The sequence below is a fragment of the Stegostoma tigrinum genome, chromosome 28 (genome assembly GCF_030684315.1).
Source record: "Stegostoma tigrinum isolate sSteTig4 chromosome 28, sSteTig4.hap1, whole genome shotgun sequence".
NCBI classification, from domain to species: domain Eukaryota; kingdom Metazoa; phylum Chordata; class Chondrichthyes; order Orectolobiformes; family Stegostomatidae; genus Stegostoma; species Stegostoma tigrinum.
This window is the reverse complement of record NC_081381.1, coordinates 29,876,035-29,893,887: the sequence shown is the minus strand read 5'-3', so window position 1 is coordinate 29,893,887 and position 17,853 is coordinate 29,876,035. Positions and strand designations below refer to the sequence as shown.

Here is a 17,853-nt window from a genome sequence, read left to right as displayed (position 1 = left end):
ACTAAAACAGCAGCTAATGAACTTAAAAGACCCTATACAGACAACAAATAAAACGAATGTCATCTACAAAATACCTTGCAAGAACTGTGACAAACACTACATTGGACAAACAGGCAGAAAGCTAGCCACCAGGATACATGAACATCAACTAGCCACAAAACGACATGACCCACTATCACTCGTATCCTTACATACAGATGAGGAAGGATACCACTTTGATTGGGACAACACATCCATCCTAGGACAAGCCAAACAGAGACACGCACGAGAATTCCTAGAAGCATGGCATTCCAACCGGAACTCGATCAACAAACACATTGATTTGGAGCCAATCTACCATCCCCTGAGAAAAAGAACAGGAAATGACATCACCAACCCAAGGAAACCTAACCAGATAAACAGAAAGCGGGACATAACACCAGCGCTTCGTCGGAGGCTCACTGATGCTGTTACCTAGAATAGTGACGAAACGTCTGAAAACTAACCTTCCAGCTCAGCGAACAAACTCACATCCAAAAGATCTAAATATTTTATATACATCTAGATTTAAAAATGTGTAATTTATGGGTATGAATATGTGTATGACTTTAGGTTTACTGTGACCAATACATATTTTCTAAAATGAATGATCACTTGATAGTTGTAACAGTGTTGGCTTAATAACAACAACTTGTATTTCCTGTGCACATGTAAAACATCTCCAAGAACTTTGCAGGAGCTACATGTAGAGACATTTTGGTAGCTTGGTCAAAAAGGTAGACTTAAAGCAGAAAACTTTAGTGATGGAGTTCCAGAGCTTAAGATATTAGCAGCTGAAAATACAGCCACTAATACTGGGGGGTGGGGAGTGAGGTTTGCAGAAGAGGCCAGAACGAGAGAAGCACTGACATCTCAGGAGGAGAGGCTGTAAGTGGGAGACTTGGGAGAGTCAGTGAAGGGGAGAATCAGCAAATGGACGGAACAGTGAGGGGGAGAGTGAAGAGCAGTAGCAAAGGCAAAGTTAGGAGGGACAACAGGAGGAGAGACAAGTGGGACCACAGAGAGGGGGAGGGGTGACAAAGGTGGCAAGCAGGAGAGTCCAGAGAGGCATGAGGGATAGAGTCAGGAAGGGTGGCAAACTCATGGCAAGATGCAACAGGCAGAAGTTAAGTTGAAAGGCTTACTTCTATAAGTTAGGAACTAGCAACAGTTTGGGGATTTTTGAGCCAGTTAAGATCAAGACAACAAATACATGTTTAATGTAAAATTTAGAGAGCGGGAACTGAAACTACAGGCTGAACAACTAACTGTACCAGATTTTCTGGGACCATTCCACATTTTGGCTTTTTCTCTGATGTTGCCGGTCAGGTCTTCCCAAAGCAGCATCTTGGGAGGTCTGCTTCCAAACTGACAGATGGCACTGTTTTTGTTCTGCCGTCCATTTCCAAACCAACTTGTCTCCTCATTTAATTCAAGAGTTGGTCACTCTGCTTATTACACAGAGAGATTTTTAGCTTTTATTTTAAAAAGGAAGCACACCCATTTTTAAAAATTCTTTCAGGAAAGTAGGCATGGCTGGCCAGACCATTATCTATTGCCCTGGAGAAGGTGGTAGTGGACTTCCTTCTTGAACCATTGCAGTTCTTAAGACGTAAGTATATCAACAGTACAAGTGGGAAGGGAGTTCCAGGATTTTAACACAACAGTGGAGGGGAATTTGCAAGTGGTGGTGCTTCCCTTGTTCTTCTGGGTGGTAGAGGTCACGAGTTGGAAGGTGCTGTCAAAGAAGTCAAGGTGAGTTCTTGCAGTGCACCTTAGCAATGGTACACACAGCTGCCACTTGGTGCTGATGGTGGAGGAAGTGAATGTTAAAGTTGGTAAATGTGATGCCAGTCGAGCAGGCTGCATTGTCCTGGATGGTGTCAATCTCCTTGCGTGTTGTTACAGCTGCCCTCATCTGCTCTTGAACTCTGTCTTGTACATTGTGAACGTTAAAGATTCAGGAGATGAGTTATATGCCTTAAACTTCCCAGCTCCTGACCTGTTGTTGTAGCCACAACATTTATGTGGCTGGTCCAGTTTGGTTAGTAATCAAAGGTAACCTCCAGGATGTTAAAAATGGAGGATTCAGCAATTGTAATGCCACTGAATGTCAAGAGGAGACGGTTAGATTCTCTCTTGTTGAAGACAGTAATTGCCTGTCACTTGTGTAGTGATACAGTCAGAGACAGAGCTGCATAACACAGAAACAGACACTTCGGTCCAACTCGTCTATGCTGACCAGATATCCTAAATTAATCTAGTCCCATTTGTCAGCAATTGGTCCATATCCCTCCAAATACTATCAGAGATAATGGGAACTGCAGATGCTGGAGAATTCCAAGATAATAAAATGTGAGGCTGGATGAACACAGCAGGCCAAGCAGCATCTCAGGAGCACAAAAGCTGACGTTTCGGGCCTAGACCCTTCATCAGAGAGGGGGATGGGGAGAGGGAACTGGAATAAATAGGGAGAGAGGGGGAGGCGGACCGAAGATGGAGAGTAAAGAAGATAGGTGGAGAGAGTGTAGGTGGGCAGGTAGGGAGGGGATAGGTCAGTCCAGGGAAGACGGACAGGTCAAGGAGGTGGGATGAGGTTAGTAGGTCGGAGATGGAGGTGCAGCTTGGGGTGGGAGGAAGGGATGGGTGAGAGGAAGAACCGGTTAGGGAGGCAGAGACAGGTTGGACTGGTTTTGGGATGCAGTGGGTGGGGGGGGAAGAGCTGGGCTGGTTGTGTGGTGCAGTGGGGGGAGGGGACGAACTGGGCTGGTTTAGGGATGCAGTAGGGGAAGGGGAGATTTTGAAACTGGTGAAGTCCACATTGATACCATATGGCTGCAGGGTTCCCTGGCGGAATATGAGTTGCTGTTCCTGCAACCTTCGGGTGGCATCATTGTGGCAGTGCAGGAGGCCCATGATGGACATGTCACCTAGAGAATGGGAGGGGGAGTGGAAATGGTTTGCGACTGGGAGGTGCAGTTGTTTGTTGCGAACTAAGCGGAGGTGTTCTGCAAAGCGGTCCCCAAGCCTCCGCTTGGTTTCCCCAATGTAGAGGAAGCCGCACCGGGTACAGTGGATGCAGTATACCACATTGGCAGATGTGCAGGTGAACCTCTGCTTAATGTGGAATGTCATCTTGGGGCCTGGGATAGGGGTGAGGGAGGAGGTGTGGGGACAAGTGTAGCATTTCCTGCGGTTGCAGGGGAAGGTGCCGGGTGTGGTGGGGTTGGAGGGCAGTGTGGAGCGAACAAGGGAGTCACGGAGAGAGTGGTCTCTCCGGAAAGCAGACAGGGGAGGGGATGGAAAAATGTCTTGGGTGGTGGGGTCGGATTGTAAATGGCGGAAGTATCGGAGGATGATGCGTTGTATCCGGAGGTTAGTAGGGTGGTGTGTGAGAATGAGGGGGATCCTCTTAGGGCGGTTGTGGCGGGGGCGGGGTGTGAGGGATGTGTTGCGGGAAATGCGGGAGACGCGGTCAAGGGCGTTCTCGATCACTGTGGGGGGAAAGTTGCGGTCCTTAAAGAACTTGGACATCTGGGATGTGCGGGAGTGGAATGTCTTATCGTGGGAGCAGATGCGGCGGAGGCGGAGGAATTGGGAATAGGGGATAGAATTTTTGCAGGAGGGTGGGTGGGAGGAGGTGTATTCTAGGTAGCTGTGGGAGTCGGTGGGCTTGAAATGGACATCAGTTACAAGCTGGTTGCCTGAGATTGAGACTGAGAGGTCCAGGAAGGTGAGGGATGTGCTGGAGATGGTCCAGGTGAACTGAAGGTTGGGGTGGAAGGTGTTGGTGAAGTGGATGAGCTGTTCGAGCTCCTCTGGGGAGCAAGAGGCGGCGCCGATACAGTCATCAATGTTTTACCGGAGGAAGAGGTGGGGTTTGGGGCCTGTGTAGGTGCGGAAGAGGGACTGTTCCACGTAACCTACAAAGAGGCAGGCATAGCATGTGGTATACTGCATCCACTGTACCCGGTGCGGCTTCCTCTACATTGGGGAAACCAAGCGGAGGCTTGGGGACCGCTTTGCAGAACACCTCCGCTCAGTTCGCAACAAACAACTGCACCTGCCAGTCGCAAACCATTTCCACTCCCCCTCCCATTCTCTAGATGACATGTCCACCTTGGGCCTCCTGCACTGCCACAATGATGCCACCCGAAGGTTGCAGGAACAGCAACTCATATTCCGCCTGGGAACCCTGCAGCCATATGGTATCAATGTGGACTTCACCAGTTTCAAAATCTCCCCTTCCCCTACTGCATCCCTAAACCTGCCCAGTTCGTCCCCTCCCCCCACTGCACCACACAACCAGCCCAGCTCTTCCCCCCCACCCACTGCATCCCAAAACCAGTCCAACCTGTCTCTGCCTCCCTAACCAGTTCTTCCTCTCACCCATCGCTTCCTCCCACCCCAAGCCGCACCCCCAGCTACCTACTAACCTCATCCCACCTCCTTGACCGGTCCGTCTTCCCTGGACTGACCTATCCCCTCCCTACCTCCCCACCTATACTCTCTCCACCTATCTTCTTTACTCTCCATCTTCGGTCCGCCTCCCCCTCTCTCCCTATTTATTCCAGTTCCCTCTCCCCATCCCCCTCTCTGATGAAGGGTCTAGGCCCGAAACGTCAGCTTTTGTGCTCCTGAGATGCTGCTTGGCCTGCTGTGTCCCTCCAAATACTTCCTATTTATATAACCAATCAGATGCCTTTTAAATGTTGTTATTGTACCAGCCTCCACCACTTCCTCCAACAGCTCATTTCCTACACACACCACCCTCTGTGTGAAAAAGATTGGGGTCCCTTTCAAATCTTTCCCCTCTCATCCTAAATCTATACTCTGCGGTGTCAGACTCCTCACCCCAGGGATAGGATCTTGTCTATTTACCCTATCCATGACCCTCATTATTTTATAAACCTCAATAACATTCACCCCTCACTCTCTGAAGCTCCAGGGAAAATAGCCCCAGTCTATTCAGCCTCTCCCTATTGCTCAAATCGTCCAACCCCAGTAACGTCTTTGTAAATCTTTTCTGAACCTTTTCAAGTTTCACAACATCCTTCCTATAGCAGGGAGACTAGAATTGCACACTGTATTCCAAAAGTGGCCTAACCAATGTCCTGTACAGCCACAACATGACCTTCCAACTCCCAAACTCAATGCACTGACCAATAAAGACAAGCATACAAAGCGCCTTTTCTTCACTATTCTATCTACCTCCGACTCCACTTTCAAGGTACAATGAACTTGCACTCCAAGGTGCCTTTGTTCAGCAACACTCCCCAGGACCTTGTGTTAAGTGTATAGGTCCTACCCTGATTCGCCTTCCCAAAATGCAGCACCTCACATTTATCTAAATTAAACTCCATCTGCCACTCCTCGGCCCATTGGCCCACCTGATCGACATCCGATTGTACTCTGAGGTGACCGTCTTCACTGTCAATTGCACCTCCAGTTTTGGTGTCATCTACAAACTTAGTGACCATACCCGCTATATTCACATCCAAATCCTGTATGTAAATGACAAAAAGCCACTGGAGTTATTAGTTGGCTCGCCAAGCTGACCGGTCTTCATGGAAACAATCCTTCTCCCCGCCAGACAACACCACCAGCACCATGCAGCCTCCGCTGAAGCGCTTCTGCCCTGATGTTTACTACTTATTATTGTCCCAAGCATGGATATTATCCAGGCCTCGATGGATACGAACACAGACTACCTCAATATCTGGGAACTTATGAACAGTGCCGAACATTCATGACTGCACAATCAGCAACCCCATTTCTAACCTTACAATGGAAGTAAGGTCATTGATCAAACAGCTGAGACGGTTTGAGTCAAGGAGTCAAGCCTAAGGGACTCCTGAAGAGAAGTTTTGGAGCTGAGATGATTGACCTCCAACAATCACAACTATCTTCCTTTCTGGTAGGTATGACTCCAACCAGCAGAAAGCTTCTTCCCGATTCCCACTGACCCCAGTTACGCCGGAGCTCCTTGATGTCACACTCAGTGAAATGTTGTCTTGACATCAAGGGCCATCCTTCTCAACTCTCTTCCAGAATTGAGCTCTTTTCTTCATCTTGAGCCAAGGCTCTAATGAGGTCAGGAGCCAGCGGACCTGGTGGAATACAAACTCAGCATTACTGAGGAGAAAAGCAAATGCAGCTTAACAAGCACTGTCAATGACACCTCCCAGCACTTGGTTGAAGACGGAGAATCGATGGAGGTGGTAATTCTCAGGCTGGATTTGACTTACCTTTTGTGAGTGGAACATAGTCAGGCGATTTTTCACATTGTGGGGAAACGCCAGTGTTGTAGCTGTAGTGGATCAACTTGCAACAGGGGGTTAGTGCAGGTTCCAAAGCAGAACATCAATATGGCCAGAAGGTTTTCAAGGCCCCAGGAGAGCTTAAACAGGGATCTGGAACTCTACTGAAACAACTGACTTTGTTAAAATATCAAGAGGACTGTAATTAAGTTTTTAAACTGTACATTCTAAGGGAGATACACTATATTCTAAAACAGATACACCGTGTTCTAAGTGAGATACACTGCATTCTAAAACAAATACAGTCTTCTAAGGGCGACGCACAACGTTCTAAAATAGATACACCACATTCTAAAACAGACGCACTGTGTTCTGAGAGCGTTACACAACGTTCTGACAGAGTCACACTACATTCTAAAACAGACGCACCGCATTCTGAACGTGTAACGCGGTCTTAAACAGGCCGCGGGTTGGAGACAGGAGCCCAGGTCCCGCCCACTGCCGACTTGGAAGGCGCCCGGTGTTCCGGAGGAGGCCGAGCTTGGTGAAGAGGGAAGAGTATCGGGGCTGCCCATGGTTTTCCTGTCGTTGTCCCGCTGGATCCGGAGCCGAGGTCCCGACCGCTACTGGCGGGTCCAGGAGGTGCTACAACATGCCCGGGTGAGAGGGGCCAACGAGAACTACATTGGAGCCTGGCCTAGTGGGTGGATGAGGGAACCGGATTGCAGTTCGGGACCTGAGACCGCTTTACGAATGCCTTTGGCTGTGTTGGGCCTTTTCTGTGTCACCGGGACCCGATTTTCATGAGAGTCGTCTTTTTGTTTTCGCAGCATTTCCGCGGCAGGAAGAACCGATGTTACAGCCTTGCTTTGCGGGCGGTGCGGAGAGCTTTCCTGTACTCCACCAAGGCCAGGAGACTCAAGAAGCGGAACATGAGGACGGTAAACCGGCAGGCGGGATAGCCCAGAGGTGTCCGCACATACTGGGCTTAGGCATTCGAGGGAACCCTGACAGGCCACTTAGGGCGGTATTAACCGGTGTGGGTCTCCTAAAGATTGGGTAGTTGAACTGGGCAAGATGCCTAACTCCCAGTCAAGGTCACAGTCTGCAAGGGGCAGGACTGTCCCGGACGAGTTTGAGGTTTGAAGTCAGCCTTAAAATTAGAGGGGGTAAATTTAAAACTGAAATGAGACGACATTTCTTCAGCCAGAGAGTGGTGGGCTTGTGGAATTCATTGCCGCAGAGTGCCGTGGAGGCCGGGAGGTTGGATGCCTTCAAGGCAGAGATCGACAAATTCTTGATCTCAGAAGGAATCAAGGGTTATGGGGAGAGTGCAGGGAAGTGGTGTTGAAATGCCCATCAGCCATGATTTAAATGGCGGAGTGGATTTGAAGGGCTGAATGGCCTTACTTCCACTCCTGTGTCTTATGGTCTTATCTGTACGATTGGGACAACACAGTAATTACAGTCAGGAAGCGGCTTGAATGGGCACATGATGAACTGTGAGGCTTCTGGTCAAACAGCCATTCTTAAATGTATTTCTCTTGATTTAGGATTAAATTAGTTTTAGGACCTTGATCAAGGGTTGCATCCACATACAGTGGCTATGTGAGTAGGTAGACCTTCAAAACAACATGGCACAAACTCATTCACACATTGTACCTTCTTCATAAAACAGTTACCATGGAGAGCTAATGGAAATGACTGCCCACCATTAAAAGTGTAAAGAACAGAAGTAGGCCATCCCGCCTGCCGGTTTCTGCTCCATCATTCGATGAGATCATGGCTGATCTGAGAATTATCAACTCCACTTTATGTGTATGCCCTGTTACCTGTGATAGACTAATTTCTAATTAATAAGACAGTCTCAGCCTTGACTATACTTTAACAACCCAGCCTTAACAAACCCTCCGCAGTGAAGAATTCCACAGATTTATTACCCTCTGAAAAAGAAGTAAGTCCTCTTTATCTCTTTCTTAAATGAGTTACCCCTAACTTTGAGATGATGCCCTCCGATTCTAGACTCTCTCTCCCCTCTGCTCTAAGGGAAAATAATCTCTCTGCATCTCTCATCAAGTCCCGTAAAAGTCCTTTATCAATAAGCTCTTTTCTAATGTTTTTAAAATTCCAATGAGTCTAAGCCCAACCTACTCAATCTCTCCTCCATCAGAAACTCCTTCCACACCTGGAATCAACCTCATGAACTTTCCCTGGATTGCCTTGAATCTTTCCTTCGATAAAAGGACAAAAACTGTTTGCAGTATCCTGGATGTGTAATAAAGTTGTAGTAAGACCGGTCTACCTTTTATACTCTTAAAGCCAGCATTCCATTTGCTTTCCTCGAACCCACTGAACTTGGCTGCTAGCTTTTGTGATTCATGCACAGTGACCGCACAAATCCCTTTGTGCTACAGCTTTCTGCAGTCTTTCTCTGTTTAAATAATATTCATTTCTTCTGGTCTTCTTGCTAAAGTGTGTAAAGTCACATTTTCCCACGTTATTCTCCATCTGCCAAGTTTTTGCCCACTTCTTTAACCTGTCTCAATTCCTATTGTAATGAAATGTGAGGCTGGATGAACACAGCAGGCCCAGCAGCATCTCAGGAACACAAAAGCTGACGTTTCGGGCCTAGACCCTTCATCAGAGAGGGGGATGGGGTGAGGGTTCTGGAATAAATAGAGAGGGGGAGGCGGACCGAAGATGGAGAGAAAAGAAGATAGGTGGAGAGGAGAGTATAGGTGGGGAGGTAGGGAGGGGATAGATCAGTCCAGGGAAGACGGACCGGTCAAGGAGGTGAGATGAGGTTAGTAGGTCGGAGATGGAGGTGCGGCTTGGGGTGGGAGGAAGGGATGGGTGAGAGGAAGAACAGGTTAGGGAGGCAGAGACAGATTGGACTGGTTTTGGGATGCAGTGGGTGGGGGGGAAGAGCTGGGCTGATTGTGTGGTGCAGTGGGGGGAGGGGAAGAACTGGGCTGGTTTTGGGATGCGGAGGGGGAAGGGGAGACTTTGAAGCTGGTGAAGTCCAAATTAATACCATTAGGCTGCAGGGTTCCCTGGCGGAATATGAGTTGCTGTTCCTGCAACCTTCGGGTGGCATCATTGTGGCACTGCAGGAGGCCCACGATGGACATGTCATCTAAAGAATGGGAGGGGGAGTGGAAATGGTTTGTGACTGGGAGATGCAGTTGTTTATTGCGAACCGAGCGGAGGTGTTCTGCAAAGCGGTCCCCAAGCCTCCGCTTGGTTTCCCCAATGTAGAGGAAGCCGCACCGGGTACAGTGGATGCAGTGTAACTTTTTCATGCCGAGGATAGTACATGTATGGAATGAGCCATCAAAGAAAGTGTTAGAGGCTGGTACAACTACATTTAAAAGTCATTTGGATACGTAGATGAATGGGAAGGGTTTAGAGAGATATGGGCCAAAAGCTGGCAAATGGAACTAAATTTATCTAAGATATTTGGCCAGCATGGACGGGTTGGATCAAAGGATCTGTTTCAGTGCTGTACAATTCTATGACTCTATAACATCTACTGGATCACTTTTACCTAAACTTCTTTCTGTCTCCTGAAATAGCTGCAATAAATGTGTCTGGTGTGATTTCCCCTTCACGAAACCATGCTGACTCTGTTTAATTTCATTTTGTATCCTTTATTGTAGACACTTAACGCTTTCCCAGTGACAGATGGTAAGCTCATTGACCTATAGCCTCCTGATTTTTCTCTCTATCCCTGTAATAAGGGTATTACTGTGGCAGTTTCCCAATTGTCTGGGATTTTCCCAAATCTAAAGATTCTTGGAAGATTACCAGAGCGCACTCAATATCTTTGTTAACTTTTTAAAGTTGTAGGATGTAACCCATCAGGGCCAGGGGTGTTATTGGGCTTTCATCCTTTTTTTTTCTGCCTGAGTCTTTTTATTTCTCTCATGATAACGTAGTTATTTCCTCCTCCTCTTCCTGCCCCTCCTTCCACATTTAGCTCCATGATTATTAAGTAATTTTCGAGTGCTATTAATGTCCACCCTGTGAAGACTGATGCAAAGTACTTATTCAACTGCTTTGCCATTTCGTGGTTTCCCATTATTATTTTCCCAGCCTCATTGTTTAAAGGACTTAGGTCTGCTTTGGTCTCTATCATCCTTTTTATAAATTTATAGAAATTCTTACTGTTAGTTTCTATATTACTTGCTAGTTTGTTGTCAGTGTATTTTCTTTTTGTTATGTTTTGGTTATTTTTACAACTTTCTGAAACCTCTTGCGTACAACTTACCTTTGCCACCTTATTTTTCCCTTTCTATTTGATACCATCCTTCCCTTCCATGGTTAATTGCAGTTAGTTGTCCCCTCCCTAGTCTGCCTCACCTGTCCTCAGCAGGTAGCTGTTAAGCATTGTTCCTGGTTATTGCGTGTCTGTTTTAAGAGGGCTGGTGAGTAGAGGTTAGTAGGAAGTGGGCTTGCATCTGTTGCCCATCCCCAGCTGCTGTAGCCCACCTGTTGCACAAGGCTGTCCCATTCTAATGTAAATACAAACCTGAATTACTTACTGCATGAGAACTGCATCTTAAGTGAACCCAAACCAGTGTGAAGTGGATGATGTATTTTAAATCATCAGAACAAACTCAAATAGGAAGAGACAAAACATGAAGTTGCTGGAAAAGCTCACCAGGTCTGACAGCATATATTCCGAGGAAGAGTCACTGGACCCAAAACGTTAATTCTAACTTCTCTCCATAGATGCCGCCAGACCTGCTGAGCTTTTCCAGCAATTTCCGTTCTTGTTTCTGATTTCCAGCATCCACAGTTTTTTGTTTTCAGTTTTTACAGACTAGGAAGATGATTGAATGAGCTGATTTCCATTCAAAAGGTACATGCCGTAAACACCCTGAATCAATAGGAAGGGGCACTGTTCAAAGGAGTTCTCGAAAAATGTTTTGTTCTGTTTTCAGCTTTGGATAAACAGGATAGCAGCTGCATCACGGGAGCACGGACTGAAGTACCCTATTTTGATCAGTAACCTGGTTAAGGTGAGGTTGCATGTTTAAACATTTTAATGAACTTGACTGACTTTGTCAAATTCCAAGGATAAATGGTTTAAATTTCATTCAAGCCGTAGAGGAGTCTCTTGAGCGGAACATTACGTTTGTTTCGTTGGGAGCAAGCACCTTGTGGAGTCTAGGCCCATTCAGGCCTGGAACACACAATCTAGCTGCCACATCAACCGAGGACATGTCAGAGGCACTGTCTCTTCCCCACAGTGTCAGACAACCCCAACTGACAGAACTGAACAACAATGTGGAAGTTCTCCCAGTGCCTTGGTCAACAGTTACCCTGAGAAGAAAATCCTTACTGAAACAGATCAATCAATCATTAACCCAGTTTGCTGCTTTGGGATCTTGCTGAGTGCTCACTGCCAGCAACTATGGTTTGGAGAGCAAGAGGCTTTCTGCTTCCAAATAAAATAATTTACTTCCTTTTGAAGAGCTTCAGGATACATGGGCAACATGAAGGTAGGAAGTCTTGTATGTGGCTCATCTTTCTGCTATGTAAAGTGCAGGAAGGCTAAAGTAAACAGCAGACCAGGGAGCTATCACTTATTTTGTTCCATCTTGTGTATTAACTTTAAACAAAACAGATCTCACTGAATGGCATTGACTTCATAGCTTTGTAAAGTCTTGGGCGATATGCTTAGAAGGAATTCCCAGTTACAGCTTAGAAATAACGGTTAAGATCAGAACCACAAATCAATCCATTCAGTTTCTTATTGTGTATCTAGTGTTCTTTCGAGAGCATTGACATGAGCTGCTCACTCTCTGAGACGGACGCATTGTGGGGCACGCTGAGCAGGACTACAGCAAGGAGTTGATACAGGCAGACATAAATATTGCCAAGGTGTCATTGACAGAAAATGTCCTGAAGGCCCAGAGCATAGTCTGCCTCATGCTTGCTGAAACAGAGGTGCAGTTTGAACGTAGTGCAGTCAAGTGTCAAGGACCAAAACCATTGGCAGTTTTCCAAGATTAGCAGCAAAATAGAGTTGGTGTTTGACCATGCTTGATGTGGGCCTTTTCTGTGTATTTTTGAATTGAGTGTCACAGTGCACTGAGCGGGTTTAGCTAGTGTGGCTAAATCAACAAATTCCCACACCCAGCTATGGTTACCATGGAGAACCCTCCTTTGCAACCTGTCCCCTCCAGAAGCATGGTGACATGTGGGTTAAACTACATCAACTGTCTCTCTTTAATGAGAGAGCAGCTCTATGGCAACTTTACTATATATTGCCAATACTTCCCAGTATTTACAGAAATCATAGAAACTCTATCGTGTGGATCCAGGCTATTCAGTCCACACCACCCCTCTGAAGAGCATCCCACCTAGACCCATTCCTCCAACCCTGCATTTCCCTTGTCTAACCCACCTAACCTAAACATCCCTGGGCACTCTGGGCAATTTAGCATAGCCAACCCACCTAGCCTGGACTGTGGGAGGAAACTGGAGCACCCGGACGAAACCTATGCAGACACAAGGAGAATGTGCAAACTCCAAACACCCTGTGGGTGGAATTGAACCTGGGTCCCTGGTGCCGTGAGACTGCGGTGCTAACCACTGAGCCACCGTGCTGGCCGTGCTATTTTACTATTTATAGCCTGAGACTTAAAAGCAAAAGGGGACTTTTGAAAATTGTGCAGGTTGCTTTTCTGCCACTAAAATGCTTGTTTTTATGTTTAATAGTGTCAGGTGGAATTAAACAGGAAAGTCCTTTCAGATTTGGCCATATATGAACCAAAGACGTTCAAATCCCTGGCAGCACTGGCCAAGCGAAGGAGGGAAGAAGGCTTCCACGATGCACTGGGTGATGGCCGAGAGCCCAATGGTATATTTTCTCGCATTGTACATTCAAACTAAGGAAGGAAAGTGAATACTTTCTGCAAATACTTCTCACCATGACTGACTTTGCTGCCACTTGAACAGAACATTTATGACAGACGCTTGTCTCTCTCAAGATTTTCAGTCACTTTATGGGCTTGACTCTAGTGATTGATAATTATGTGCGGAATTCTTTGAATAAAGTTTTTATATTGAAATGCAGCAGTTTGTTGGGTGAGGGAGAGGAGGCTCGAACAGAGCTAGGCATACTGGCTGGAGAGTGAAGACTTGGAAATCCTCCTGAGGAATGTGGCCAATTCCAAGTGAGTGGGGTTGAAGGGGTGATTTTTCTCCTGCTGTGGAATGAGTGAATATGCAGCTATGTAACCATAGTACAGCAAGTGGGGGATTTCATCAGAACCCTATTTGTCAGATTGTAAATATCCTTGTCTAAGAAACCGCCCCCCCCCCCCCCCCCCCCCACAACCTCGTTGTTCCTTTCCAATACTGTTTACAACTTAACCCAAACTGTAAATTGTTATGCTACATTTACTCACTGGCTGTCCTTTTATGATGTGTGACACACTCCTGGTCTATCAAACTCAATGCATCTTTTACATAATGCCTCTCGTAAAGCATCAGTGTAACTGAGTTAAAATGCTTCAGTAGTGCGAGAATGTCTGTGGACATGAGGCCTGTTGTAGTTGGATATTTTCCTTCAAAGTTATGTTGGCTAGGACATTATTTCTTGAAGAGAGCTGTGACCTGGCAGTCTTAAGTCGGGCTAACTCCAAGTAACTCCAACAATTACAGCTGCTGACCATCCAGGAAGTCAGCCCTCAACTGTGGTCACAAATCTGAAACCATTGAAGGAAGAGTGGAAATTGGATTTTCTTTTAAACAGACGGTCGTTCAGTTGGGATACCATTCCTCTGGAAGCAAATTCCCTGGGACGCTTCAGAAATGTAACCAGTACGTGAAGAGGTAAAATGTGGGTTATGGGACAAAGAAACTGGATGATGTGAGTAAATTGGACCTTTTTTTTTGTTTAGTCAGCCTGGACACAGTTTGATCACTGAAATTTGCAGAGATTGACAGCAAGAATTTTTTTGAAATTGCTAGAAGTATTGCATGTTCTAAACAAAACAAAAATCAGATTCTCCCTCTTCACTAAGTGAATGTGCATCTTCTCCTGCCTCCCCACCCCCTCCCCATGGGCCTGTGTCCAATCTTGCACTGATCTCTGTCCGTTCTCTCCGTCTATGTCTGCCCTCTGTTAGCACCTCTGTCTCGTTCCCTCAGCTTTCCTATTCCATTGTTTGCTTTTGTTTAGCCTCCTCTCTGCCTACTTTCTCTTCTGCTCCACTCCGTGAAAGTTTTGCTGTTTCTGTATCCCTCACCACCTCTACCCATATCTCCGTTCTTGTTCCTTCTTCATAATTGTCGTACAGCATGGAAACAGACGCTTGTAAAGGTTATGGTGAGATGGTGGGTAACTGGAACTGAGGCCATGAAAAGATCAGCCATGAACTTATTAATGGTGGAACAGGCTCAAAGGGCCAGGTAGCCTACTGCTGCTCCTGGTTCTTATGTTCTTTGGTTCAACTTGTCTGTGCCAACCCAGTTTCCCAAATTGAACTAGTCCCATTTGCCCCATATCCCCCAAAACCTTCCTCCCATCCATGTACCTGTCCAAATGCCTTTTAAATATTCTGAGGAAGGGTTGCCAGTCCTGAGCTTTTCAGCAATTTGTTTTTGTGTCTCTTAAATATTGTAACTGTACACCTGCATCTACCACCTCCTCTGGCAGGTCATTCCATGTACAAACCATCCTGTGTATGAAAGATTGCCTCTCATGTCCCTATTAAATCTTGCTCCTCTCACCCCAAAGTTACACCCCCTAGTTTTGAAGTCCCCAAGCCTATGGAAAATACCTCTTGCTTTCAACTTAGCAATGATGTTCTAAACCTCTGTCCTGCTAAGAGGGAATGCGGTTTGAAATTTCAAATGATTCACTCATGAAAGATTTGCCTGGCTGCGAGGTAAGTGTCAAGAACCAATGGTTGCTCAATACACACAGATCACACAATCCACAGAGAAGAGTCACAGATCCTGAGTTCGGTTCCTGAAGCTTATCTCTACAGTATTGAGGTATGTTGCTGTCCTGGATGGAAGCCCGAGATGAAGGTTTCTATCTGGATATCTGAGCTACCGAGTCAGCTTGTATTTGGAACCGGAAGGCTCACAAACACATAATAGCACAGATGTTTGAGATTCATGTCCACTAGTGACCACATCATGCCTCTAGACTGGTCCATTGAGACTTGAGATGTGTGTCAAAAGGATTGCAGTGGAGTGGAGTTTCTGGATTATCTATTGAAGGAATTCAGAAGCAGGGATGTTTCAGTGCCATTATACAGGACCTTGGTGAGCCCACTTCTGGAGTATTGTGTGCAGTTTTGGTCTGTTATCTGAGGAAGGATGTTTTTGCTATAGAGGGAGTGCAGTGAAGGTTTACCAAACTGAGGAGAGGTTGGATCATAGTCATACAGATTGGAAACAGACCCTTTGGTCCAACTCATCTGTACTGACCAGGTATTGTAAATAAATCTAGACCCATTTGCCAGCGTTTAGCCCATATCCTTCTATATCAGTCCTGTTCATGTACCCATCCTGGTGCTTTTTAAATATTGTAATTATATCCACCTCCACCATCTCTTCTGACAGCTCATTCCATACACAAACCACCCTCTTCATGAAAAAGTTACCTCTTGGGCAGTCTTTAAATCTTTCCCTTCTCACCTTAACCTAAGCCCTCTAGTTTTGGACTCCCCCACCTTGTGTGTTTACCCTATCCATGTCCCTCATGATTTTATAAACCTCGAAAAGGTCATCCCTCGGTCACCAATACTCCAGGGAAAATATCCCCAGCCTATTCAGCCTGTCCCTATATCTCAAACTCTCCAACCCTGGGAACATCCTCCGAAATCTTTTCTGAACCCTTTCAAGTTTCATAGCATTCTTCCTATTGCAGAATGACCAGAATTGAACACTCTATTCCAAAAGTTGCCTCACCAATGTCCTGGACAGCCACAATGTGACCTCCTGTACTCAACACTGTCCAATAAACGCAAGCGTGCCAAATGCCTCTTCACTGTCCTATCTACCTGTGACTCCACTTTCAGGGAACTATGAACCTGGATTCCAAGGTCTCTTTGTTCAGCGACACTCCCCAGGACCTTCCTATTAAGTGTATAAATCCTGCACTGATTTACCTTTTCAAAATACAGTACATCTAAATTAAACTTCATCTGCCACTCCTCAGCCCATTGGCCCATCTGATTTAAGGTCCTTTGTACCTGGAGGTAACCTTCGCTGTCCTCTACACCTCCAATTTTCAGGATTATATTCACCAGAATTCAGAAGAATGAGGGGGATCTCATAGAATCCTATAAAATTCTATTGGGATTAGATAGGGTAGATGAAGGAAGGATGTTCTTGATGGTGAGGGAGTCCAGAAGTCACAGTGTAAGGATAATGAGTAAACCAATTAGCCTTGAGGTGAGAAATTTCCTCACCCAGTGACAAGCCTGTAGAATTCACTACCACAGAAAGCAGTTAAGGCCAAGAGTTGTGAGTTCAAGGAGGAGTTTGGGGCCAAAGAGATCAAAGGATACAGTGGGAAAGCAGGAACAGATATTATGAGTTAGATTATCGGCCATAATCATAGTGAATGGTGGAGCAGACCCGAAGGGCCACACAGCTTATTCCAACCCAAACTTCAACCAGAAGCTCAGGTAGAAAAAAAACCAGAAAATAAGCCTAATGTTTACCCAGAACATGATACTTATCTGTTGCCATGATCACTGTGTGCGAAATCATAAAAGAATCAGAATGGTTAGAGCACAGGAGATCTTTCAGCCATTGTGTCTGAGCTAGCACCTAGCAAGAGTAATTTGGCTAGTCCCACTTCCCATGCACAACCCAGTGTAGAAAGGCCTTTGTTTGGCTGCCCTGGGAAAGGGAGAAGGTGAGATTCATTTGGTTGTCCCAAGAATGGGTTGCTACTCTGGGTTTGCTTTTACTTAATTTATGTCACACCCTTATTCATCTGTTACACGCTCGTCTCCCACATGGGGCATGGATGTTTGAGACTTGTCAGTGCTGAAGTGAAAATCCGATGCAGCCCAGCGTTTTGAGTTTGAGGGCTTTGCTAATTGGAGTGGTGCCCTGAATTATGCCATTGTCTGGGCTGCACATTTCAGAGCAGTGAGTGCATTTACAGATCAGAAAAGCAACTCAAAAACACCTTGCCGTGAACGTGAGGGAATTTGGGAGCTGATGTCAATTTATGGAGAGTGTCTGTTGGCAAACACTTGCTGCCGTAGTTTGTGGAAGGCTGAGTTTTCTCTTTAGTCGTTCATGGGATGAAGGTATCATTGGGGGAGCCCTTGAACTGAGGGGCCTGCCAGGTCATTTCAGAGGGTACCGAGGAGTCAAACACATTAGTGTGGAACTGGAGTCATAAGTAGGCCAGACAATGTCAAATTTCTTTCCATAAAGGGTACTAGAAAATCAATCAAGTCATCATTTGGCTAGCTTCGATTTAATTTTCACCATCTGTTGTGGTGGGATTATGAACCCTTATGTCTATGGGTTGAGTCTAGGATGCAGGATTACTCATCTAGTGCCGTTACCACTAGACCACCAC

The 17,853-nt window shown here is 46.1% G+C and overlaps 1 protein-coding gene across 1 annotated transcript; it reads left to right on the top strand.

The window, feature by feature from the left end:
* Positions 1-6,718: 6,718 nt before the first annotated feature.
* mrpl20 (mitochondrial ribosomal protein L20) lies at positions 6,719-13,360 on the top strand. The gene is made up of 4 exons (XM_048561391.2): positions 6,719-6,938; positions 7,109-7,219; positions 11,225-11,302; positions 13,008-13,360. The coding sequence occupies exons 1-4, from the start codon at positions 6,852-6,854 to the stop codon at positions 13,179-13,181; spliced, it is 450 nt and encodes a 149-aa protein (XP_048417348.1). The 5' UTR covers positions 6,719-6,851; the 3' UTR covers positions 13,182-13,360.
* Positions 13,361-17,853: the final 4,493 nt, after the last annotated feature.